Source organism: Anabrus simplex, chromosome 8 (genome assembly GCF_040414725.1).
Source record: "Anabrus simplex isolate iqAnaSimp1 chromosome 8, ASM4041472v1, whole genome shotgun sequence".
NCBI classification, from domain to species: Eukaryota; Metazoa; Arthropoda; class Insecta; order Orthoptera; family Tettigoniidae; genus Anabrus; species Anabrus simplex.
The window spans coordinates 123,220,810-123,248,391 of NC_090272.1; the positions used below are offsets into that span (position 1 = coordinate 123,220,810).

The window sequence follows — 27,582 nt, forward strand, 5'->3', positions numbered from 1 at the left end:
ACTCGCGCCATTGCTACTGACGTCATTGTAATGTATGTTCATTTCAGTTGGGAAAATGCACCAAGACAGTCTTTCTGAGGATGTAAAAAAAAAAACAGGTGGAAATAAGTGTCTGCCATTATAATGCAATTCCCCAAACTGATTGTGACTGATGGTAGGCAAGTAGGCCTACCATTACAATGAAAATTCCCTAACGCAGTCTTCATATGAGGAAAGACGTTTGGTGATTTCTCCGTCGCGTTTCCGGGGTAATGTTAAGAGCTATCCAATTTAATACAGTCTTGCTCACAACGTGTACTCTACCTAACCTACAGTTCTGTATGCAATGTAGAATTCCCTAGCGAAGCACGGGTACATAAGCTAGTAAAAATTAAATGTTGCATTCCAGACACCTTCAGTACAACATTTCTTAACAGCAAAATTAAGCAAAGTCCCTTGTTATTTGCTCATATTAACTTTTAAATCTGCATGCTTATTACTTTAAAAAAAAAAAAAATCACTGTACTCAGGTTTTGAAACAAACCCTTTCTGCAATGTGAACTTATGAAGAGACAGTATTCACTAAGAGTTTTCTGTGAACTGGATTGTCTTAAATTTCAGCGTAAGTGAAATTATTTTTGTTAATAATTCATGGCTGATTGGTCAGCTGACATCTGCAACATAAATGTTGTTTCATTCAGGTTTAAAAACAGAGAATTCATTGTCCATTTAAAAAATCTGATTGCTGGCAACTTGTATGGTCAGTAGTGAACAGCAGTAATCCTTTTACCAAATGTTGAAAGATTTCTAAATCTGAAAATTTCCCAATCATTCGAATATAAGTGGCTTTATTACTGACATTTGCTACACAGATATTAACTTACCTAGTTAGATTTTAGAATTTAAAGTTTAGAGAGGACCTGGGACTGTTTAAACGTAACCACGGAAATTATTCTCCTAAGAATATTTCAGATTATTTATTTGTGACAAATGCTTAGGAAAGTAAAATGACAGTAGTTACTGGGCTGCATCCTGGCCATCGACCTAGAATAACATAGAAAGGCGGAAGCAGTGCCTGGCTGAAGCTAATTGAACGAACGCCCTCCATGTTATCTGTGGTCACATAAGCAAGGGGGGCGTGGCTGTCGAATGATAAAAAATATTGAAAATATGCATTATAGAATCACTGGTGAAAAATTATAAACTGTTAGCCGAAAGTTTAAAGCATTGATATGAGAGCACAGCACCACTTCATCCATGTTACGGCGCAATGCCAACACCACAATCAGCTGATTGTAGGGTAGTTCGAAAAGGATATAAGGAGAATCACTATACATTGACGTACAAACAGGCCACGAAATTGGAATAAGAGCTTTACCCTGCTTGGCTGTTGCAGTTAAGCGTAAATTACAGTAAAAACTGTGGATATAAATGAGCATTTATGAAGGAAGTCTTTAGAACGAAATGGACCTACAATAGGTTACAACCCCATTCTGATCATATTTTTAAATGCATTGCATCCCCATGAGTACCACCATAATTGTTGAAGTTTTTGTCAAAGGAAGCATGGGAAAGGGCTAAGATTGGGAAGGTAGCAGCCATGGCCTTAATTAAGGTACAGCCCCAGCGTTTGCCTGGTGTGAAAATGGGAAACCATGGAAAACCATCTTCAGGGCTGCCAACTGTGGGAATTGAACCCACTATCTCCCAAATATAAAACTCACAATTGCACGATCCTAGATCCTAACTGTACGGCCAACTTGCTCGGAAAAATATTTATTATACTGTACGGGACAGAAGAAGAAGGGGACTTTTTTTTTTTAAACTCCTTTTACCATATCATACTGGGTCTACTAGCTGAAAGTAACCTTGTAATGGTTCATTATGAAGTGTAGCCTAATTTTAAATATTAATGCGACTGATGTCTACAATAAACTTCTTCTTCTTTTTATTTTTTTATTTTTTTTATTTTTTTATTTTTTACAAAAGTTGCTTTATGTCACATCGGCACAGATAGGTCTTATGGTGATGATGGGATAGGAAAGGGCTAGGAGTGGGGAGGAAGCAGCCATGGCCTTAATTAAAGAACAGCCCCAGCATTTGCCTTGTGTGAAAATGGAAAACCATAAATTTCACAAACACCAGTAAAATACTGTATTTACCATGCTTGGTGCACGTTTGACTGAAATAGGCCTACATCAGACCATTGCACAAGACATGTCTTTGGGACCATTATGGAGAGGAAAAAAAAAAGAAAGAAAAAATCTGAATATCAAACTTCAATGAAACATACACCAACTCCAGATGGCAACAAACATGAACTTTCATATAAACTTATAATATGTCTGATAAAAGGGAACATTATTAATCACCTTACTCTGATTAGTGCAGCCGTATGCTGAGCAAATGGATGGGTGGCATTCTTGAAGGCGACAATCTAACTTTTCACATCTTAAAACTCAGTGTTCATTTGCCACTCACAATCTCCATGTCTCCTCATCATGTGTTCTTGCACCAAGGAGATGATGTTTGCCCAGTTGTACTTCCTCTTAAAACAATAATCACCATCACCAGATACTGAGAAAGAGATAGGAGGTTATAAGGTGTTCTTAACACATGTTAAAAGGGGAAGGACAGAGTGTGGAGTGAGATTTTTAATTAGGAAAACCATAGTACACAACATAGTTTCCGTTAGGTAGCTTACATGAATGAATGAATAATGTGGATAGATTTGGTAGTTACAGGAATGAAGGTTTAGTATTGTCTGAAAGTATTCTCCATGTGCGGGAGTAGATGAGGAAGTAGACAAATTTTATGAAGCACTGAGTGATGTATTCATCAGGGTTAACAGCAAGGATAGTGTAATGTTAATGGATGATTTCAGTGTGTGAATTGGAAATAGAATCAGAAGGTAATGGGTAAAAGAGGGTAAATACATAAACTAATAGGAACAGGAAGTGTGCTAGTATAGTATTAGCAGTTTCCTGAATCTTATTTAGCTGAAAGTAACCTTGTAATAGTCCATTATGAAGTGTAGCCTAATTTTAAATATTAATGCGACTGACGTCTACAATAAATTTTTTTTTTTTTACAAAAGTTGCTTTATGTCACATCGACACAGATAGGTCTTATGGTGATGATGGTAATGTGTAAACAAGTTGGATTTATAGTTAGTTTGATGGTTTCTATCTCAACTGCCATAGAACTGCTGGAAGCTGGGCTGGGTATCTCGAGTGGTAGAGCACTAGCCTCCTAAGATCAAGTTGGTGGGTTTGATCCTGGCTCAGTCCAGTGGTAACTTATCTGAAGGTGCTCAAATTCGTCAGCCTCATGTTGGTTGATATACTGGCACTTCTGAGGGAATAATTCAGACACCTTAGTGTTTCCAGAAACCGTAAAGATATTTAATGGGACCTAAAACCATTATTATTATTATTATTATTATTATTATTATTATTATTATTATTATTATTATTATTAACTACGGGTGGATTGTGTAATTTTAGATGCCTACAGAGGAAGAGATCTATAACCTAGAGGTTGTTCGTGCCCAGATCCATTTCAGAGTAAGTGGTATACTAGTTCTCTGCATCACACTGCTGTTGCCCATATGATACAAGAACTAGGATGCATCTGCATGAAATTACATTATGAATCACAGCTAGTAACTTTACTTCCTTCAGCTTATCCCAGTTATTTCTGGGGTCACTGGAGCCTTCCTCGCTCATTTTGGTTTTAACAGGGTTTTAAGACCGGATGCACTTCCTGATGCTACGTGATTCAAAAGATGAAAATCTCATCCCAGGATCGACCAGGATTCAAACCTCAGGTTTCTGGATGTGAAGCCAGTAGCTAAGCCATTGAGTTAATCATGCTCCCATGAGTCACAGCTAGTATTGTATTGTAATCACTGCCTGCTCGATCTGCATCCGATGGCTGCGTATACTGCCTGCTCATTCCACATTCAGACGTGTAACACGACTTACAAACAATTTGCCGCTAGATGGCAGCACCAGACGTACCCAGTTATTGCGTGAATACAACTCTGTTTCCGTAAATGGAGAGTCGAATGGAAAGAGAAAGATAGAGAACCTGACATTAGTTTAGATATAACTGTAAAACCGAAACAACTAAAGAGGCCCTACTTGCGTAATGAATAATAATAATAATAATAACAGTATAATGACACGATTTTATACTACTAACAAACGTTTTGCAATGGAATCTATGACAGCATATTATTCTGTGTTGTACCTTCTAATTAACAGTACAATATTTTCCCCAGAAATTATATTACTTAGTATGTAATACTTCAAACCTTATTATAACGCTTACCATTTTCTGCAATGACATTTGAAGAGCTCTTGTTAGACGTCTCTGTGCTTGAATTCCTTTTCTTCCTCTTCGCTGAAATTAGCGGTTGTTTATAAGCTGGATAATCAGGGAAAAGACCGGGTACAGATCCTGTTTTTAATTTTCGCGTTTTGCTGGTCACTTTGAAATCGTCATTTACGAAATGTAGACTGCAAACCACGGAATAGTCAGAAGGAATCCATTTACTTCCCCTGCTGTTTCTTTCCCTGGATATAATACTCAACCTCTTTCGACGCAATTCTGTACTTGAAGGTATTCTCACGGCATTCTGGTTTCCCTTTTTTTTTGATTTGCAGAAAATCAAAAATTTTCACTGAAAATAAGTACAGTACCGGTACTACCCTATTTCCCGCTATTTCATTCCGACAGGTCTGGAGCCGGTTGGTGCTGCCACCTGCTGTGGGTATTTGTAAATGGAGTGTTTCATTTAGTGCCATGTTAAAATATTGTAATGAGCAGGCAGTATAAGCAGCCATCGGATGCAGATCGAGCAGGCAGTGATTGTAATTAAAGGGAAATAATAGGTCTTTATCAAATACAATATTGCATTTCTTAAAACTAGAAATGCTGTAGTTGAAGGAAACTTAATATCATTTGCTATTAAATTGTATATTGTAGCATTCAAAATTCTAAATCAGGGGTCTCCAAATGATCACTTTTTAAGTCCAAATGTTGTCAAATTGTGGCTCTAATTTAGTGTGTTGAATACATTTATCTTTCATTATCGTGGTCAATCAAGTTACCTATGCATTTCGATTTTATGAACTTCCATAAAGAAAATGTTTGCTCACACCTACTATATAGATAGTCCCAAAGACAGATAAGAAATTGTTAGAGCTAAGCAAGCCATAAGAATTGCATGTCACATTTAAAAGCAAGCTTAGTCCCTTTTTTTTTCTGATAAAACACAGATTTCTCATTTTCAGTGTTATGATTATTTATTTATTTATTTTTTTGCAAGGTGGGGGCCTGATAAATTTCCTTCGGGGGAGGGGGGGCTGTACTTTGGGGATCTCTGTTCTAGATTATATACCCCCAATTTGATTGAGTTGCTTCTCCCAGCTTCAAACTAATCGCAGTAACATTTGCTAGAATAGTAGACATTCAGACACCCTTAGTATGCCTTCATGTTTATAGACTACAGCCATCATTAATGCTGCTACATTTTTGTCTTCTATGTATCTCCTGTTGTGTGTGGCATTGTATTCTTTTTATATGTATGTGATCTTTTTTATTCTCTGTAACACATGTTTATACGTAACAAAACTAAATATTGTTAAAATATTCATTATTATTATTATTATTATTATTATTATTATTCCCTTTGTGTTTAGGTTACAACTTTAGTGAACACAAAAGGTCCATCAAAAAAGAAAAAAGGCAGATCAAAACGAGCTCATGTACTGGTTGCAGCTGTAGAGAAGGCAACAGAAAATTTTATCGAAAAAGGCGAGCTTATAGCTTACGAGAATCCAGATATCAAGCAGGAAATGCTGGCAGCTGTGGAAGAGGTTCGCAAGACAGGTATGGATTCTTGTTGTTAATTTATTTGTCATTCTTTTATGCGTTTATGTGTGTGATGCTTTCTACATTTTTTTAAATTTAAGAATTTTTAAAATCTAACCAAGTAGAACTTTGTCATTAATATGAAGTATAACAAACAGAGTAACTTGACAGATTTTAATGACTTTTCACGTCTGGAATATTCATTGAGTAATCGTAATTCCTCTCCTGCATCAAAAATTATTTTCCTTTAATCTTTGTTTGCTTTAATGAGACCTTTGATGTGAGAGTGTTTAAAATTTTTTAAATGTAACCGAGAATAATTTTGCTACGAATTATTTTAAGCATTAAAAGCTCATTGAACAAGTTCATAGTATCATAGTGTCAAGGTATGCACAGAACAATACATTGATGAAATTTCCTCTTTAGATACTACTACATCCTTTGACCAATCACTTTGTTTTTAGAATACATCAGTTTGCCAAATTTTACTTTGGAAAAAGATTCATCAGCATGCCAGTTAATAGTTAATAGGAATCTCTCACTTTTAAGAACTCTTCTGTAATTCAATCTTGAATACAAGAGAGAATGTCTTGCTTTGCTATTCACCGGACCTTTTTTTTCCTTTGAACAAGACTGGGGTTTTAATTTTCCCTTTAATTTTATACTGCATTTTGGGACATTTTCATTTCTTCCTAGTAAAAGAAATGTCAATTGTTTTCTGCTTTCAGGAAGTTATGAACATCTTTTGAAATCTATGAATAAAAATTACTCCAAAAATATAACTTTCTGATATGATAGTTTTTTTTTAGTGTGATAGTTAGTGATTTTATACCAAGCACATACAGAGCCACCCCATTCTGAAATGATAGCTAAAGTTTTATTCAGAAGGCTGGACCCTGTGAAGATGAGGACCACCAGGCAACAGCTAACTTGGAGAAGAAATTGCAGGTAAGAGACCAACGTGTAGACCAAGGAAGAACAACGCTGATCTAATGAAGTTGGAGTTTGAAAAGCTCAACATATTGAAGAGGAAAATGTCTTCTTGGATAAAGAAAAATGGAGATCAGTCATTTACTGTATCCAGATAACTGGAATCTGTTTGTAGTTATGTCCCAATAATCCATTCCAGTTGTTCAGAATATTTCCTTTTGTGTCCTATAGGTACTACACACCTTGACCAAGAAACTATTCTTGTATGAAATACACTGTCAGTTAAAAGGGTGTTAATTGTAAAGAAGAAGAAATTTGTACCCTTGTGATTAGTGGTGGGAAAGCTAATGAAGGATGGTCTTCCGAAATGGATTTTAACGTCAGTAATTGTCTAAATGAAAGTTGCTCAACTGGGTGCCCATTGAGGCTAGCCCTTGTGGTTAGCCTAGTGCAGCCAGGCTCGCTTGACATAATTGCGGGCAGCTTACGTACATAGCATATGTCACAGGCAAGCGAGAGAGCGAAAGCACTTGGCACGGGAGAGGAACAGTGACGTTCAATTGTGACTATGAAGCTCTCCTCACATTATTCAACAGTTTTTAAAAAAGAACAAGTCATATTGTTGTTTGAGTCATCAGTCCATAGACTGGTTTGATGCAGCTCTCCATGACACTCTATCCTGTGCCAACCTTTTCATTTCTACGTAACTATTGCATCCTACATATGCTCTAATCTGCTTGTCATATTCATACCTTGGTCTACCCCTACTATTCTTGCTGCCTACACTTCCTTCAAAAATCAACTGAACAAGTTCTAGGTGTCTTAAGATATGTCCTATCATTCTATCTCTTCTTCTCGTCAAATTTAGCCAAATTTGTCTCTTCTAATGAATTCGATTCAGTATCTCTCCATTCGTGATTCAATCTATCCTCTCACCTTCAGCATTCTCCTGTAACATCACATTTCAAAAGTTTGTATTCTCTTTCTTTCGGAGCTAGTTATCATCCACATTTCACTTCCATACAAAGCAACGCTCAAGACGAAAGTTTTCAGAAACATCCTTCTAATTCCTATATCAATGTTTGAAGTGAGCAAATTTTCTTTTCGTAAGAAAGCTCTTCCTTGCTTGTGTTAGTCTGCATTTTATGTCCTCCTTACTTCTGCCATCATTATTTTATTACCCAAGTAACAATATTCATCTACTTCCTTTAAGACTTCATTTCCTAATCTAATATGTCCTGCATCACCTGCCTTCGTTCGACTGCACTCCGTTACTTTTGTTTTGGACTTCTTTTTCATCTTGTACTCCTTACCCAAGACTTCGTCCATACCATTCAGCAGCTTCTCGAGATCTTCTGCAGTCTCAGTTAAAATAACATTATCATCAGAAAATCTCAAGGTTTTGATTTCCTCTCCTTGGATTCTGATTCCCTTTCCAAATTTCTCTTTGATTTCCTTTACCGCATGTTCTATGTAAACATTGAAAAGGAGGAGGGACAAAGTGCATGCTTGCCTCACTCCTTTCTGGATTGCTGCTTCTGTATCAAAGCCCTCGATTCTTATCACTGCAGACTGATTTGTATACAGATTGTAGATAATTCTTCGTTCTCGGTATTTGATCCCAATCACCTTCAGAATCATAAAAAGCTTGGTCCAATCAGCATTATCGCATGCCTTTTCTAGATCTACGAACGCCATGTACGTGGGCTTGTCCTTCTTAATTCAATCCTCTAAGATCATACATAAAGTCAGGATTGCTTCACATGTTCCTACATTTCTTCTGAAGCCAAATTGATCTTCTCTCAACTCAGTTTTCTACCGAGCTCAATAGCTGCAGTCGCTTAAATGCGGCCAGTATCCAGTAATCGGGAGATAGTGGGTTCGAGCCCCACTGTCGGCAGCCCTGAAGATGGTTTTCAGTGGTTTCCCATTTTCACACCAGGCAACTGCCGGGGCTGTACTTTAATTAAGGCCTTGGCCGATTTCTTCCACTTCCTAGGCCTTTCCTATCCCATCGTCGCAATAAAACCTATCTGTGTCGGTGCGACGTAAAGCAAATAGAAAAAAAAGAACGAACAAATAACAACTCAGTTTCAACTTGTCTTTCTATTCTTCTGTAAATAATACGTGTTAAAATGGTGTGGTAGTGTTTTCACACTTGTCAGCATAGGCTTTCTTAGGAAGGTATGACAATATTCTGCTGAAAATCAGATGGCACTTCTCCTGTCTCATACATCTTACACACCTAATGGAATAATTTTGCCATGCTGGTTTCTCCTAAGGCAGTCAGTAATTCAGAGGGAATGTCATAAATTCCAGGTGCCTAATGTCATCAATTCCAGGTGCCTTGTTCCTATTTAGGTATCTCACAGCTCTGTCAAACTCTGACCTCAAAATTGGGTCTCCCATTTCATCAGCATCAACAGCCTCTTCATGTTCGAGAACCAAATTATCTACATCTTTACCTTGATACAACTGTTGGATATGTTCCTGCCATCTTTCTGCTTTGTCTTCTTTCCCTAGAAGTTGCTTACCGTCTGAGCTCTTAACCTTTTCGCTGCTAATGTTGTGAGCGACTATCCGAACCCTCGGTGCTGAATTATTTTTTAAAAATAAAATGCCTCACAATACATGAAAAATATGAAAATTGTGCAAGATATTTCACATGAACTGGCAAATAATTCCAGAACAGATTTCATTTTAATTTTTTTTCAAAAAAATTAACAACACAAAAAATCAGGGTTGTCCATGTGAGCCAAAAATCCACTTTCCTATAAAAAATTCTATATTCCATTTGCACAAGCGCTAAATTCTCACCAAATTAGACAACACTGTTTCAAGTTACGAATGTGAGACATTTTAGCTATTTTTCAAATCAGGGTTGTCCATAATAGTCAAAGTACTCACTAGTCATCGCCTTGAATAGATCGGTTATGACTAATTATTTCATAATAAAAAGCAATCAAGGAACATTTCACTATTACAGTAATGTAACAAAAATTCAATTTAAGCCAGGGTTGGCCAAAATAAAAAATGTAGTGAAAACACCAAGTTCTAAAATATCAACTCACCTAATTTACACCAAATTGTTTTATAATTTACAACAGACACTCCAATGTACCGTCTTCAAAACTTCACTAATGTGTGGTATATTTCGAAGCAGGGGTGAACACAGAGGGCCACGTCACATTTTATGCACATGTAGCAGGTTTCTCGCCTCTTCTTTTCGCCAGTTGTTGTGTTGGAGCAGACATGGCAGCATCTTGTAGGAAATTTCTTCTTTGGAGTAGGCTGTACAGGGGATGGGAAATGTCTCTCCGTTAGTCTGAGTGGTTGGTCACCAGATGTAGGACATCCTCTTTTACTGGTTTGTCTAGATACATGGTACTTCTGGATGAGTTCCCTTATAAGCTGTAGCTGGAAATCTGCTATTGATATGTTCTGTCCTGTTTTGACATTGAAGAGGGCATGAGAATTTAGAACAGTGATGTCCAGCTGGTGGAAAAAGAACTTTCGTTACCATTTCATTGACTTCCGCACACATTCTATAGAACTGATCATCAAGTCTGACCGGTCAACAGGACCCATATACTTATTATACTCAACAACGCAATGGGGTTTCTCTACAGGCAGTCTTGTCTGTCTGTCCGTCTTCCCTGTAGGTATCATTTTGTCTGTATGTCGCGTGGTCAGCATACAAACTTCCCTACGATCGAACCACCTGATGGCAATCATGTTATCTGTCGCTTTTGATTCAGTTTGTCCTTTCTTCAATTTTGTAGTAAATTTCAGCACACCCCTCCTGTTTCTCCTGACGGTACCACATGTGTTGGTTTTGTTTTTGTGTAGGTGATCATACAGTTGTGGACTTGAATACCAGTTATCTATCCACAGTGTATGTCCTTTCTGCAAGTACCTTTCAATTAGCGTCAAGACAACTGCACCTGATACCCCAAATTCACGTTCAGGAATTATTTCTGTAGTTGACCCTGTGTAAACAATAAAATCCTGCACGTAACCGGTCTCATAATTGCAGATAACAAATGTCTTTATTCCAAATCTGTGTCTCTTAGATGGGATAAACTGAATGAATGAAAGCCTGCCTTTGAAAAGCGTCAAACTTTCATCAATGCAAATGTTTTCAAACGGGGTGAACGTTTCTCTGAATTTGTTTCTGAGATGGTCAATTAGAGGTTTTATTTTATATAGCCGGTCACCTTCAGGCTGACTGTTGTTGTCATTGAAATGTAACAACCGCAATAATAAGAAATACCTGTCTCTAGACATGAAATCCGAGAACTGCGGGGTCATTATTAGAGGATCAGTTGAGCAGTATTCAAGAATTGTAAGTTTCTTCATTCTTGCCATAAGCATTGTCACGGCGAAAAAGACGTACTCTTCCTCAGGTGTGGTTTCCCTCCATTTCTGTAGCCTTGAACTTGGAGACGGTGGCATTGTTTGCGTAACAAATACAAAGTACTTGTTTGTTTCAACTGCTATATTCTCCATGATTTCTTGTGAAAAGAAGCACTGAAATACATCTAAAACCGCTGGTTCATCATGAATCACACCGAATGGTATACCCGATGAACTGTCATCAAAAGTGTGTATTACAGGACTAAACATATTACCCATGCGCCATTGAAATAAATCAGGTTCGGAACGAATTCTTTTCCTGGTTTGTGGAGCTGGTACTTGAGGCTCAGCACTATCACTGTCATCACTGTCACCCCCCACTGTCACTACCCAAATCACTGATATCTGAGTACTCATCTTCCGATTCAAGAGTATTCACAGCTTCTATAAGTTCGAACTCGGCAAGAACGCGCCATCCGCTACTTGAAGCCATTTTTACAAACCCTGGATACAGGTGCTTTGCGGGACTGCCAACCTAGGTTGCGCGCTGAGCTGAGTGCATTATTTCAGATATTTGACCATAGATAGCATTAAAATGCAGTCTCCGTTTTGACTGATGGCCCATTATACTGCTAAAAGATGTAGCTTGCTGCTTCTCAAGTTTGAAAAACAAAGTAAACTCCAAAGGTATATATTTCCTGTTCAGAACTTTAGCTTAAGTTACCGACGAGATATCTCGGGCGCAGCAAGGACGTGACGCATTACCGCGCCCGAGATATCTCGGGCATAGCAGTGTAAAGGTTAATATTCATACGCCTAGATTTCCTTTCTCCAAATGTTTCCTTGATTTTCCTGTATGCAGCATCTACCTTTCCCAGGACCATACAGCCTTCGACATCCTTGCACTTCTCCTTCAGCTATTCTTCCTTAGCTATCTTGCACTTTCTATCCACTTGATTCTTTAATCGCCTGTATTCTTTTCTGCCCTCTTCATTTGTAGCATTCTTGAATTTTCGTCGTTCATCAATCAGGTCTAGTATCTCCTGAGTTATCCACTGATTCTTAGTTAATCTTTTCTTCCTTCCTAACATTTCTGCAGCAGCCCTACTGACTTCATTTTTCATGACTATCCACTTTTCCTCTATTGTGTTTCCTTCAGCCTTTTCATGTAGTCCTTGCGCAACATGTTCCTCGAAACAATCCCTCACGCTCTTTTCTTTCGACTTGTCTAGATCCTATTTCCTTGCATTCCTTCCTTTCTTCAGTTATAATTGGAAAAAAAAAAAAAAAATTGGGTTTGCTTTATACTCAGTATTAATAGCCATGGCTTTATTTTTCTATATATGCACATTATTAGAAAACAGACACATACGGGGTTGGAGCATGCAAGTTACGATTTATACTGTATTTGCTCGCATTTAACTCACTTTTTGACCAAAAAAAAAATAAATGTGAACATTTTCGGTGCGTGATATATGCGGGGATTTGTGTGCAAAAGATCGTATTCCTGAAAAAATACTTAAAATTTGAATTAGGCTATTGAAACAAGACAACTAGCAGACCCTATTCATTGTCACTGCCTTCAGTCTCTGAGCTATTCTCGCGTGCATCGTTCTGTTCACCATCCCATACTGCATCATCCTGACTTCCGTCCAACGGATTTGCGATGCCCGTCTTCAAGAAACTCCTCACAGTAACGTCTGTCGACACCATAACTCATGCCCACATAACCCAATCACCCACAAGTTCAACTGATGGCCTCTTTATTTTGCCTGCTGGCGTCAGTTCATGCTCCCCTCCTGCCATCCATTCGGCGTGCAATTTATGTATGTTGTCCTTGAAGGGCCTGTTGACAGAAACATCTAAGGGTTGTAGACAATGTGCGAGTCCACCTGGAATTACATCGAGATCAGTTTTCATTTCCTGAAGACGTTTCTTCGTGTCTTCCACCAAGTGTCTGCGGAAACTGTGCCACACTAGCGTTGCTGGGCATCGAAGCAGTGCTCCTGGCCATGCTCCCCACACAGTACGGACCCAGTCCTGGACAAGAGCTGTATCCATCCATCCTTTCTCTTGAATCCGTACATGAATGCCTTTGGGAAACTTCGCTTTAGGCACTGTTTTTCTTTCGAAAATGATGTACGGTGGCAATTTTCTTTGTCTGCGGTTATTGCTAGCATGATAAAGATGTTGATTCCCATAGGGAACCTGAAGTATTTGTTCCAAATGAGTAAATTTGCTATTGCTAGCATGACAGTGCAACAGTGTTTTTCACACCCAGTTGTACGTACAAGCACGCTAGATTCTCCCTTCTTGTTGATGGTGGTGTTACATGGCATGTCAAAGTTTATCGGGGTTTGATCTGCATTGCCAATTCGAGATGAGAGGTAATTGTTTTTCTTGTGCATTGCTATCACATGGTGATGAAAATCTATGATTTTGTCGCTGAAATCGCTTTGCATTCTCTGGCAGAGAGATGTTCGCCTTCACAGACACTATCCTTTTGTGTCATTAATCTACGGATCCAACCCCGGCTCACTTTCAGATCCAAACAGCTGATTCCTCCTTTAATCGCTAGTTTGAGCGATTTGAAATGTAGCATCAAAGCCATCATTTTGCAACTCTGTAACGTAATGAAGCACCTTGTCTTCCAGCTTGGGAAACTTACCAGTTTTCGACCCCCTGAATGCCTTACATGTTTGGTTGGTGGTTTGTAGCGCAGTTTTCTCTTTACGGCAGTAGTGAACATTAAACTCAGTCACATTGAATTCTTGACCGGCAGCTCTGTTACTATGTTCTTCAGCATATTTTATGCCTTTGAGTTTAAGCCCAGCCATATAATTCCTATGTTTCTCCATAACTTTAAGATTGATCTACACAAGAAAACCCTCCCTGTTCACGTGTTCAGATCTGCCGGACAGGTAGCGATAAGCATATTGACAAAGACGGAAGAGTGAGAGAGATGGCTGAGTGTGGCTGACTGGCTAGAAATGCAGCCTTGGGGTGGGGTTTGCAAGTTAGGTATTTTTGTTACAACAGCTAGCCTCAATCGTTCTGCAGGTAGAAAGAAATGCAGCTTCTTCTTGTACTGTCGCGTACAAATTATCGTAACAGCAATTGGTACAGTGCCAATATTTAATGTAGGCACATCCACGGAATACCCAAACTTTTTATTTATTTTTATTTTTATTTTTTTTATTTATTTATTCAGGATCAGCAACAGCATAACGCCGAATTACAACGATCTGAGCTATGTACAACAGATATGAATCTAAAATGAAAGATATATAAATACTTACAAAGGACACGAATATACACAATAAAAACTGTACAATCATATATAATACATATTTACATAAACAACGTTATTAAAAAAGAAAAATACATTTACAGTAAATACAGGAGCAGAACGGGAAAGAACAAGAAGGAAAATTAAGTAATATGATAAATATCATGACAGAAGGAAGGAAACGTTACGAAGAGATCTAGGTTGTTGTTGATAGATAATGTATTAAACATTGCTGGAATACGTACCGAAAGGGACCTTTGGGTGAGAGAAAGCCGGGAGTAAGGAGTATGGAATAGGGTCTTCATTCTGGTATTACGGGATGGGACGTGGAGGGGAAATAAGGAAGCTAAATCTGGAGACCTAAACAGACCATTAACTGCTTTGTATAGCAGCTTTAGGTCGGCTACTTTATTTTGTGTACGTACCGTATGTCTTTATGACGTCAGAAATTAATGCAAGTTATGTGCGGGAATTTTTTCCTGCAATTTCAAATGTTAAAAACGGGTGCGAGATATACGCGGTGGCGGGTTATGTGCGTGCAAATATGGTATTTTTTTTATGATGTTAGGCCCCTTTAAACAAGAAGCATCATCATCAATTTCTTGGATAGGAATGACAGAATTTCCTCTAAGAAAAGTAAATTCCCTTATTCATTCAGCAAAACATAATATACAGTATTTACATACTTCAATAACTTTTATGCTTGATTTTGCAGTGTTGTAAAGTTATGAGACTTTCCCAGTTCATTGAGTTTCTGAAAATAGTAGAAAAACTTGGTCATCAGACATCCATTGATAATAGCTAGTCTGTAATTACCGAGTGAGTTTTATCACTAGTGAATACACAGATATTGTCTATCCATTTCAATGTTGTAAATGCAGTAACAGGTAGATATACAATATGTCTCAAAATAAATAATCTAATGAATGTTATTCTCAGTAAACAACCACTTTACTCCTTTTTTATATCAGGAATGTTTTTAAAGCATACTCCTCTTAAGATATAATAGTGAAAATTGTAATTCATTTTGTAGGCCTAAAGTATAAAAATATTTTGATGTACTTTTAAACTCTTTATTGTATCCAGTCATTATATATAAACAGAAATAATTTCTTACAGCGCAAGTTATATTGAAAATTACCTGGATTTCTGTCCACTGTAAATAGATAAGTCCTCAAATGAACGTTTACTGTTCATTGATCTTTACAGCCTGTAATGTAACCACAATGTTGTCAATGAAGCGCACACACTGATCAAATAAGAATTAAATAAAAACTTTTCCACCTGATCGATACTTTTATTATTTAACCTTAGGCTAAATTATGTCATTAAAAACTGCAGTACATGTTTCAATTGCTTGGCAAACATCATCAGCTGCTTATATTATAGCTTAGGCGAAAGAATATAAAAACATTTGATAATTAAAATTTTTGGTACAAACACTTAATGGTGAGGGAGGGAGGGGGGGGGGGGTGAAGGGGGATGTTAAAAATTAGATGTACAAATTAAAAAACTATTTCTAAACTAAAAACTTCCTAAACTTCCTTCTATGGTACTACATTCGTTCTTCAATAGTTTCAGCTGTGTTTCACTCAATGCACAGTTCACTTGTCTTGATTATGTGTTGTCCTTCATTTTTCTGGATCATTCTTATTGTCCGCTAGAAGAATTTATGTAAACTATGGTCGAATTTGTTCAGTATTTCACTTAGACGGATAGTTTGAAGTACGACCCCTATTTAATTGTTCGTTGTGTAAATTTATTCTAAATCTTTAAAAGATTGGCACTTTTGGTGTGACATGAAACCGGCAGAAGAACGTGTTGGTTATTTAAGAGAATCTGGAAACATGTTATTTGCACGGAGTTATTATGCCGTGGATAGTATGTAATACACACTGATCACTCGCCCGCCTACTTTTATACTGTGTGCCCGCGGGATGAAAAGCCCAGTGTAAGCACCTCTGGTCTAAACAATGCACACTCTGGTATTTACATTTGACCCAGAAAAGCAGAGAGTGTGTGTGTGACCATTTTACTGTGCTGCACTGAATTATAGTGTGGTTGTTGGAAGTGTTTATTCTTGTTATGTAATCTTTGATTTCTGTCAGTGCTCTTTTAAAGAAACAATTCCTTGTACTCATCTACTTGTTCTTTCATTTTAATTATACAGGGTGTTGGAAAATAAGTTACGGAAATTGTAAGAGGACATAGTGTTCTGAAACTAAAATCAATAACGTATTTTATTTCCTCCTAGTAAGAGCTCACCAGAAAATTGACAAAGTAGCGTAAGTTCAAATATGAGCAACTTCTGTGTCAACGTGTTCAGCATATGGCCAGCGAAGCAGTATACCGTCTTTGTTCTAATTATCATGCGCTAAGGTATCCTGAACTGACTGGCATACAAAACTTAAATCCTAGCAGTGAAACTCCTCCTGGTTCTGGATGAGCACAATGCATTTGTTTTATCAAGTCTACTGGTAAACACAGTACGTTTCTTTCATCTCTCGGTTCGCGACACTGCAAAATAATTTCTGATGGTTTCACGACCCGTACGTGTAGACTTGATAATAAGCTTATGTCATGTCAAGAAAACAAGGTGAAATTCTTTTTTTGCAGAGAACTTTGCTCTGCTTCTTCAGAAGGAAAGAAGACTTCTCCAAAAATAAAAGCTTGAATTTAAGTATACTTTATTGTTGGTCTATAATAAGTGGTACTCTCCTTCATCACCAGATGGCTCACTGTACGCTAGCATTCCAAGTGGGAGATGATGACACCATCTAAGCACCGTATGTGTGTTGCGAAGTAGCAGCAAGGTCATCAGATGAATCACGGACAAATGTGGTTTCAAAAACAGAAATAATAAAATAAAATGAAGTTCAACGAAAGACTTGCAGGATAGAAGAATAGAACAGAGCTGAAGAACGGAAAGAGATTGTGTAGGAAGTAAAAGGAAGATAATGAGTGTGAGTCGTTCAGGGGGAGGGGCTATAACAGGTGTACACACGTTATGAAAGTATGACACTTAACACACAGCCTGGAATTAACAATCTAGTGATTAGGAACATACGAATTTGGAAAACACCACGACAAAATAACAATAGTGAAAGGGCAGGGAGGAGAACTACCGTATGTAAATCCGTAATGGCTGGCAACCGCGTGTTACTTCATTGATAGCCAGTGTCCCTGTTGAAATTGTTAGGATTTTTACGTATTTCCACAGCTTCCCATATAATCCTAGATCTGTAGTGTTTAGCGTGGGAAAGAACTCGAACATCTTGGAGCACGACATCATGACCCGACGATAGGGCGTGCTCAGCTATTGCTGACTTGTCTGCCCGGTTGCGATAGATATTTCTTTGGTGTTCCTTGATACAAGTACCAACGGACTAGCTTGTCTGATGAATTCTGATGCTGAAGACTCCACACACACCAAATCTCTGAACTAAGTAAGGTTAAAATCCCCCACATGACTGGGAATTAAACCTGGAGCCTCTTGGACCAAAGTTCGGCACATTAACCATTTAACCATGAAGCTGGGACACACTTGAATAATGATAGTCATAGACTGCTAAAATTGAGTTTGTCTCTAAATTCTTGTTGGTTAGGTAACTTGTTAGTTTCTGTAATGTGTGTGCTCTAGATGTCTTGTAGAAGAGCTCATGATTCTTAATGTTAAAAACTTTATTAGTATATATTCAGGTCACTGTTTTGTAGGGGACTCGATGAGTATAGCAGCACGTGAATTTGCTGATGATCCGTGTTCATCGCTGAAGAGAGGCAACATGGTCCGAGCTGCACGCAACTTGCTGTCTGCAGTAACTCGGCTTCTCATCTTGGCTGACATGGTGGATGTTCACTTGTTGCTCAAGTCACTACGTGTGGTAAGTTTCTGGTTTCATTTTATGTCTCTGTCACCGGAGGGACTGTTTGTGTTGCTTACTGCAACAAAAATATTTCTAAACCTCTGGAAGTTGTCTTATTCTTTATGTCAAAAACATATCAGATGTAAGGCTTTTCAGGCGTTTTGCTCTATTAACCAGCGTTTCGTCTTAGGTCTGACACTAGACTCATCAGAGTGGGATGTGTCAGACCTTACCCACTGACGCTGGGGTGTATTCTTTATAGCACTCACTTTACTATAAGACTCCTTTTAATACATCCGTATAAACTTGTTTCGTATCTACCAGTTCAGTTTGTTCATAATTTTGTTACATTACTTATGGATCAGCATACACAGGTTTCACTTTGTCCAGCTTATTTAGTCTTTCTCTGAAAGTTCTTGTCACTGGCTTCTCACCCAGGCAGCTGCAGTTTGAATACTAGCCAATACACATGGGATTTTTAAAAAATGAATAGTCATGTCCCTGTGATTCAGATTCCACAAAGAACTGGAAGTCTTGTAGTTATGATCACTATCAACAGTCCCATAAAACCACAGTCTTGCTTTTTTCTTATAGTTTCTTTACAATCATATTTTAAGGGATGTAGATTATAGTGTATAGTCCTTGGTTTTAATCTACAGTCCTTGGGTGTACTTGTAGGGATCACACATTATAGCCTCAGAATAAATTTGCCAGGATAAGCTTTGATGGTGAAGTAGTTCTCAAAGCAAGTTCTGCAAGAAGATTTGAGATAATTCTTCTCAATCCTCTTCATTTTAAATTGGGGCATGGAACTGGTATTGCCAGAGTTACTTATATATTTACTCAATATGGTGCTGTTTAAAGATTTAGACATCCTGTAAAGTTTATAAGTATATTAAATAGCACCTTCACATGCGTGGAACCTGTTTTTGTCCTGATTCATGGAATTGATATACACTAGAAATATTAAGAAACTATGGTAGGTTTATGGTCCACCCAGTCAATACATAATGTGTATTTGAACTGGATCAATACAGATCTATATGATGAAGTTCGTAAATTGTACACTAGAAATAAATTAAATGTGTTCAGTAGATTTTGAGAAACTGTGAAACATACAGACACATTCTCTGCAGTCGTTGGTGAGAACATGCAATCCAGAAGGATATGAATTTCAACCGTTAATAGCTGTGTCTTTCTCCATTTGAACATAATGTGAAACTTGCTTGAGTGAGCATAGGTGGCAGAGTGCATGTACAGTAGAATGTTATTTCCTTAAACACTCCTTAACGGTTACTAATAATAAAAAATACATATCGTAGCCTGTAATGGGTGATTACAGTTAAACTTTCCCTACTTAATCCACTCTAGACAGGAAACTATTCATAGTACGCATACCAGATATGTTAGGATTCACGTCTAGATCATGAGCTACAAAATTTGCATGGTTTACCATATCTGAAAGGGAATGTTCACACATATATTTATCCGAAGAGAAGCATATCAAGAGAGATAGCAGGCAAAGCCATAGAGATGCTCCACACAGCCATGCAATATCCTATTCTACTTTTTCAGACTGCCCTGGACAGTGATGATGCTCTTATGCTCCTTTTTTTTGTTTGTTCTTGTTCTTTTGTTGAAAGATTTCATTAAGAGCAACAATTGTTACCCATACATTTTAGTGTATTTAACTGTTATAATAGTTTTGACATTTGTTGACTTGCTCTACTTCTTATTTGAATTGTTTGTTCCTCAGATAAGTTAGCATAATTATATACAGTCTATAAAAATGTGAAAGTATTAAAATTTACTTATGATAACAATGACATTTACACTTTAACTTCTTTTGTAAAATCTTAATTTAACATATTCCGCTAAAATGTATCGGTTTACCAATATTCATCTAAATTTTGCAAAAGATGGATGTTTGGCTATAGAAAATACCAAAACATGTTTTACAACATGCATTAACTCACAATTTTCCTTACATTTTGATTCTTGAAATTTTAAAGTTTTCTTTTCAGTTGATTTTTGTCAATTTTTAAATTTATGATCAAGCAAAACAAAGTTAATCTTCGTACTGCACTTCATGAAGACACTGGTCATTAAAAAAGGATGTTTCTACCCCTAGCATTTATGATGGCCTGTAAATGCTCAGCATGCTGTTCACAAGTTGTTCTATTGTCTCCGTTTGGGATGTGATCCCACTTCTCCTGCAATGATGTCCTCAAGTGTGCCAAGGTGACATTGTCATGTTTGATGTTCTAAGTGTATCTCATACATGTTCAATGGGGTTTATGTCAAAACTACATGCTGGCCAGTCCAGGGTTCGAATCCCAGTTTCCTACAGATTGCCATACCACAGCAGTCCTGGTAGGAAATCAACTACATGTGAGAGTGAGTGAATGAACAATAAGGAGGGTACAAGAAGCTTATCTTTCATCCAGGAGACTGTACATGGACTCCTACTCCGATGACGACACAGAGAAGTGCATCTTTGTTTCGCGAGCCATCATCTCGGATGGACCTAGGAGCGGTGGGCCTCTGTTCTCTTCACTGATGAGTCGCTTAATCTTAGGTCTCCTGATGGAAGAGAGTGATTGTGGAGAAGGTCTGGAGAGAGATTCAGTGCCATTGCTTTCTCCTCGAGGACTGTGTTTTGGAAGTGGCTGAGTTATAGTGTGAGGTAGCATCAATAATGTGGCCCACATGGAATGGATGTTTCATTGATCACGGGACCCTCAGTGCCCAAAGGTACATCAAGGATATCCTGTTGGGCCATGCCATGTCCTTTGTACCTTTCATTGGCCATAATTTCATGCTGCTCCTTCTTAAGCCGTCGTCTCCAAACGGAGGTAGACGATCCACACGGCCAGCTCCGATCTTGTCGTTGCAGCCATGCCATGTGGATTTATTGGAATATCTCTCTGGATCTTTAATGCAGTGGTTTCCTGTTGCCTTCTGCATCCTAATGCCGTTGACCAAATTGGTTCCTCCGCCTTTGGGAACAATTTCTTGTCCCGAGGACAGTAGAGTGCCCTTACCCATACCCGCTCATCCACTCTCAAAGAGACTGTTGGCACTTGGTATAGGGGATCTCCTTATACCGGGAGATAATCGGTCCCTTCATTCATTAGCCGCCTGCATATAAAATATTACTTTTATATGCGGTCGTTGCCCCCTCTCTACCGCGGGGAGGTGAATGTCAGGATTTCACCGTCATTGAAACAAGGACCAAAATGGTATTTCCTTGTTTCTCTGGTTCTTTAGAGAGGAATTTCATGCTGATGCATGACAATGCCCGCCCCTATACCATTCACTGTGTTGTGCAGTATCTGCTGGAAATTGGTATTCAAATTCTGAACTGGCCAGCACATAGTCCTGACATAAACCCCATTGAACATGTATGGGATATGCTTGGAAGGAACGTCAGACAACCGAACAACAGCTTGGCACAATTGATAACATCATTATTAAAGGAGTGGGATCGCATTCCAGCAGAAGCCATCCAACAACTTGTTAACAACATGCCTGAGCATTTACAGGCCATCATAGACACTAGGGGTAGAAACACCAGTTTATAGTGACCAGTGTCCTCCTGAAGTTCGGTACAAGCATTTAACTTTGTTTTATTTGGCCATAAATTTAAGAACAATTGACCAAAAAAAAAAAAACTGAAAAGAAATCAAACAAAAATGGACAAATTTCAAGAATTGCCAAATATAAGGAAAAATGTGAGTAAATGCATGTTTTAAAAAATGTTTTGGTATTTTGTATAGCCAAGCATCTAGCTTTTGTAAAATTTAAAGGAATATTGGTAAACCAATATATTTTAGTGGAATAAATTAAAATTTTACATAAGAAATTAAAGTGTTCCATCTGTTTTTTCCAGTCACCGTATTGTTAATATACAAGGCCATGTTAAAAAATTAATTTGTTCAAAGAAATATCTTTAAAATTTGGCAACTCTGTTGTATGGGCTAGGCCAACATTTGATTTAATATGATGCAAGAAATATCCTCCTCCATATCATTGCTGGTGATTTTGGTGTCATAATTGCATTATAGATTGTTAAACTGTGTGAAGTTAAAGACATATGTGTACTACATACAGTTTTTGTCTTTCTAGGTTGAAGATGATCTTGAGAAATTAAAAAATGCGTCAAGCCAGTCAGAGCTCTTGGATAACATTAAAGCATTCGGCCGTAATGCTACAGAGCTAATGAGTCAAGCAGCAAAGAGACAGCAAGAGTTGAAGGATCCACAACTTCGAGATGACCTGGCTGCTGCTCGAGCTGTGCTCAAGAAACATTCAACCATGCTGTTAACTGCTTCCAAGGTAAAAGCCATCTTTCTCAAAGAGAAATTTCATTTATTGGAATGAACAAAAGGGTAAAGAGGTAGGCCTAAGTCGTTTGCAGTAATAAAGAAAATTTAGTTTTGGTGTACATGGAATACGGTTAATAAAATTGGACTTCCTTTATTATGTTTTACCTATAAAGGAAAACTAGAATGTTGTGAAAACCAAAGGGAGTTCGTTTTATGCAGGGTGTTTTCCGACACAAAGAGATGTGATTGAACGGAGGCAGAAGGATTTCACAAGGCGATAACAGTTAAATTAAGAATGAGGCATATTCTCAAGGGAGGCTTCTAACCAAAGCATATGTACAAATCCAAGGTGATGTGATGTGTGATACTGTGGAAACAAATCTTCTGTTGTGTGTATCTTTAGAAAGGTTTCCAGATTTCTAAATGCCAAATAAGAAGCACTCTGATTTCTTTATAGCGTAAAAATGAAACCCTGCAGCTATTTATGAATTAAAAAAGATATCTGGGATATATGTATTAATAACCGAGCTCGATAGCTGCAGTCGCTTAAGTGCGGCCAGTATCCAGTAATCGGGAGATCGTGGGTTCGAGTCCCACTGTCGGCAGCTCTGAAGATGGTTTTCCGTGGTTTCCTATTTTCACACCAGGCAAATGCCGGGGCTGTACCTTAATTAAGGCCACGGCCGCTTCCTTCCATTTCCTAGGCCTTTCCCATTCCATCGTCGCCATAAGACATATCCGTGTCGGTGCGACGCAAAAAAAAAAATTATATATGTATTAATAAATAATGATGTACCATTGCAAAATATTTGTTTCTTAAATGAATAATACAAACTAAAACTAGTACACTGAGATCCTATGCTCAACAGAAGTGATGTAAAGAGGCCTTTCATAGCCTCTATGAATGGAACTGGTAGTGTTGAGTGACCTTTGATCAGAACAAAAGTGTGCAGAATATTTTGTACTCCTTGATCGATGTCAATATTTTTAACACTGGTACTATGTTGTAAAGCGCCAGATTTTAAAAAAGAAATAGAAAATTTGTTTTCTGAAAAACAGAACATTCAGCGTATGGTTTAAAGGGCACACCTTATGCAGAACAAATGCGGGGAGGGGAAGCAAATTGTTCCAGGTAAAACCATACATCTGGCAACCCCACTTTGAAGACAAATCAGTTATATTCTGAGAAGTAAGGCCCCTGCTTTTGCAGAACATTTTGAGCAATTCCATGCCTGGCTGGTTTTCTAGAAGCAATTACTCTTTCCTTCTTAAGAAGGATGATCTGCTAAATCACTAGTTATGTTATAGTGACCCAGTTACAACCATTTTCCTGCAAACAGGTAACATAGTGAATAGTTACACAAATTACCATATTATCACATTCTTATGGACATCATGAAAGATCTGGTCTGACATGTTGTTCAAGCCTAGAGTGAGTACACTACTTGAAGAAAATGGAGTGTTTAATCCTGGAAGTCCAACGATCAACCATCCAAATGATCATTGAATGAAACTCGTCTCAGTCAGCTATGGTAGTATGTGTGGAAAATTATTCATGACGAACTGCACATGTCTAAGTTGTCTGCACGGTGGATTCCACGTTTGCTAACATCTTTTCAGAAAAAACACAGCGTGACCTTTCACGACAGTTGTTGACGCTGTTGGAACAGGATGAACACTTTTTTGATTATCTGGTAACCATAAATGAATGTTGGAATGATCAATATGATCCGGAGACCAAAACCATGAGCAAGGAGTGAAAGCATGAAGATTCTCCTCCTGCCCATAAAGGGAATGGTGCAGAAGTCATCAGGAAAAGTCATGCTCTCAGTTTTTGGGATTGTCGTGGAGTCATCCTCACAGATTACCTTGAGAAGGGAAAAACCATAGCAATCTTCTGGACAGGTTTCAAAATGCTCTGATTCGGAAATGCTATGGTATAGTCTCCAGAGGCATTAATCTCTTAGCTGAAAATACACCAGCTCACTCCCTTCAAGTTGCAGTTGACAAAACAAGTGCATGTGGCTTTGAAGTCTTGCAGCATCCGCCTTGGTCTCCTGATCTCCCACCAAATACTTTTTCTTATTCGCAGAAATTAACAATCCGTTGCCAGGTCGCTGATTTGACAACATAGATGACTTCATTTGTGAATTGGAAGAGTGGTTTGAGGCGCAACCTGCAGGCTTCTACAATAACGGTATTCGGAAGGTCAAGAAACACTGGGGAAAATGTGTACATCTGGATGGTGACTGTGCAGAGAAGAGTTAACAGCTGTAAATCAAAAACTTTCTGTAAATTTTTTTAAAGGTGTAAAGTAGGATAAGGTTGAGGATTGAAAATCAGATACAGGAAAATCAGTTTGGTTTCAGAAGTGGAAGGTCAACAATACAGCCCTTTTGCATTATGAGACAACTAATAGAAAAGCAATGGGTGTATGGAAATGATATGGTGATGACAGTCATTGACATTGAAAAGGCATATGACAGTGTCCCCAGGACTAAAGTTGGGGGCAGTCTGGTGAAAAAAAGGAATTGGACAGGGATTAATAAAAATGATCATGGCAGTGTACAAGGAATGTTGTAGTTGGATGCAAACACAAGTTGGCAAGACAAGTTGGTTCATAATCACTAGTGGGCTGAGACAGGGATGTGTTCAATTGCCAATCCTGTTTACAATAGTAATGGATGACATCATGAGAACAGCAACAGCAACATATGGAGGAAGAGAAATGAACATCATGTTATTTGCAGATGATATTGTGATTTGGGGAGAAGAAGACATGAAGGTTCAAGAACAGTTGGATGTGGTGAATGGGAAGATCGAAGAATGTGGATTGAAAATAAGTGTAGAAAAGAGTAAAACTCTTGTTAGGACTAGAGGGGAGAAAGAAGGGAAAGGTCAGAAGATTAGACTTGCAGACAATCCCCTGTGGGTGGGGGACGCAGACGAAGAATACACCCACGGTATCCCTTGCCAGTCGTAAGGTGCGACCAAGGGATGATTGTATTAGAACCATGAAACTACTTGTGATTAGTATCACTGCACGGGGAACACCATGGGTCGATTTTACTTGCGCATAGCACCACTATGTTAGGTACCAAATAGGTTTGTGATTAGTAGCTACAGAGTGCGTTGCTGGCTTCTACAGTACCTGTGATTAGTACCACTTTAGAAGCGACACCATGATTCTGGCTTGCCTATGAGTAGTACCCACTCTATGAGGAACACCACGGGATAGTGCGGGTCCCTGTGGTTAGTTTCCCGTATGTGATGAACACTATAGGTTTGTGTTGCCTGTAAATGGCGCTGCAATGTGCGAAACACCATAGGTCTGTATTCCATGTGCGAATTTCATTACCTGTGAGTAGTACCATATGGTGTGGAATGTCGCAAGTCTATACTACTTTTGATTAGTACCGCAACATGACAAATACCATGGTTCTACACTCGTAGCGGTAAGTACCATTATGAGGGGCCGATGACTTGGATTTTGGACACCTTTAGACTAAAAGCATCATCGATTCAGTATTATGCTATAGACGCAGTCCCTTGGTTTGTAATACTATTGTTTCACTTCAGTTTCTGTAAATGCGAGACATTGCGGGTCAGATCCATTGATTGTTTTAAATTCATATCCATCTATTCATTCTTCGTCCTCATGTTTTGAATTCTGGTCAGTGGAGGGTTTTGGACTTTCAATTTGCCATTCCATTTTCTCATATCGTACCGTTAGGGGCTGATGACCTAGATGTTAGGCCCCTTTAAACAACAAAGCATCATCATCATCATCATCATCATCATCATACTTGCAGACAAGCCCCTGGAAGTAGTGGAGACATTCAAATACCTGGGGAGTAAATTAATGGAGAATGTTTGACTGGATGCTGAAATTAGTTAGAGGATTCAAGCTGGAAGCTGTTTCTATCATAGTGTAAGAAACATGTTACGGGACAAAGATGTGCCAATGGAAGCAAAGGAAACTAAGTACAAGATGTATTACATGTACCCATAACAACTTATGGAGCAGAAACTTGGACAATGACAAAGAAGGATGAGAGTCGAATACAGGCAGCCAAAATGAAGTTCTTGAGGAGTATGATACAGAAGAGTAGAAGAGACAAAATAAGGAATGAGAAAATCTGGGAAGAAATTGGAGTGGGGAAAAATGAATGATAGAATAGAGAAGAGCTGACTAAGATGGTTTGGGCTCATAAAGCGAATGAGTGATGAAATAATGCAACGAAGGAGAGGCTGTGGACGACCACGATTGAGATAGAAGGACACAATCCAATGCAGTAATATACAAAGAAACCTGGACTGGGACACAGTGTTGGAGGAGGAGTTGTAGAAAGACTGAAGAAAGTGGAGAGGAACCATATTTGCCCCTACCCGGCTACAGCTGGATAAAGGGAAATGATGGTGATAAGGATGAATTAAAATTTTGCAATAACCCCATACTCTGCATATTTTGTATGAATGATAGTGAAATGCTAATTGTCTTGTAAGTTCTAACTAACAATTTATTGTGTCAGGCACTTGTTGTGTTCTGCTTATTTTATTTATTCAGTACTAGCTGATGTACCCGTGCTTTGCTACGGGATTCTCAGAAAGACTGTCTTTGTGGTTTTCCTAACTGAAGTCAACTTAGGCCATTACAAAAACGTCAGTAGGAATATAGCGATTAAAAGCAATGTTATCATATAAAATACTCGATCAAATGAAAAATCGCACATTTTTTTACTTTTAACGAATCAGTGCCTCAGAGTAGCGATTGAACAGCTCGGATGCTATGATGAATCAGTTTGTTACGTACCAGTAGTAGTAGAAAATTTATGAACCAGAGGAATGGCATGCTAAAGAAGAAAGTTATCTAACTCCCCAGCTACTTCCCGCCAATATTCAGGCAGGATTTTATACTCGGTACGACCGGGCGAGTTGGCCGTGCAGTTAGGGGCGC

At 38.3% G+C, this 27,582-nt stretch overlaps 1 protein-coding gene across 3 annotated transcripts in view; it reads left to right on the forward strand.

The window, feature by feature from the left end:
* alpha-Cat (catenin alpha) overlaps window positions 1-27,582 on the forward strand; it is a 204,695-nt gene that overhangs the window by 16,085 nt on the left and 161,028 nt on the right. For 2 of the 3 annotated variants that reach the window (XM_068228829.1, XM_068228830.1), the window contains exons 2-4: window positions 5,688-5,877; window positions 18,134-18,315; window positions 22,426-22,635. In XM_068228829.1, coding sequence (XP_068084930.1) covers window positions 5,688-5,877; window positions 18,134-18,315; window positions 22,426-22,635 — 582 coding nt within the window. The remainder of the gene's footprint in view (window positions 1-5,687; window positions 5,878-18,133; window positions 18,316-22,425; window positions 22,636-27,582) is intronic. The other variant, XM_067152964.2, reaches the window with a different exon arrangement.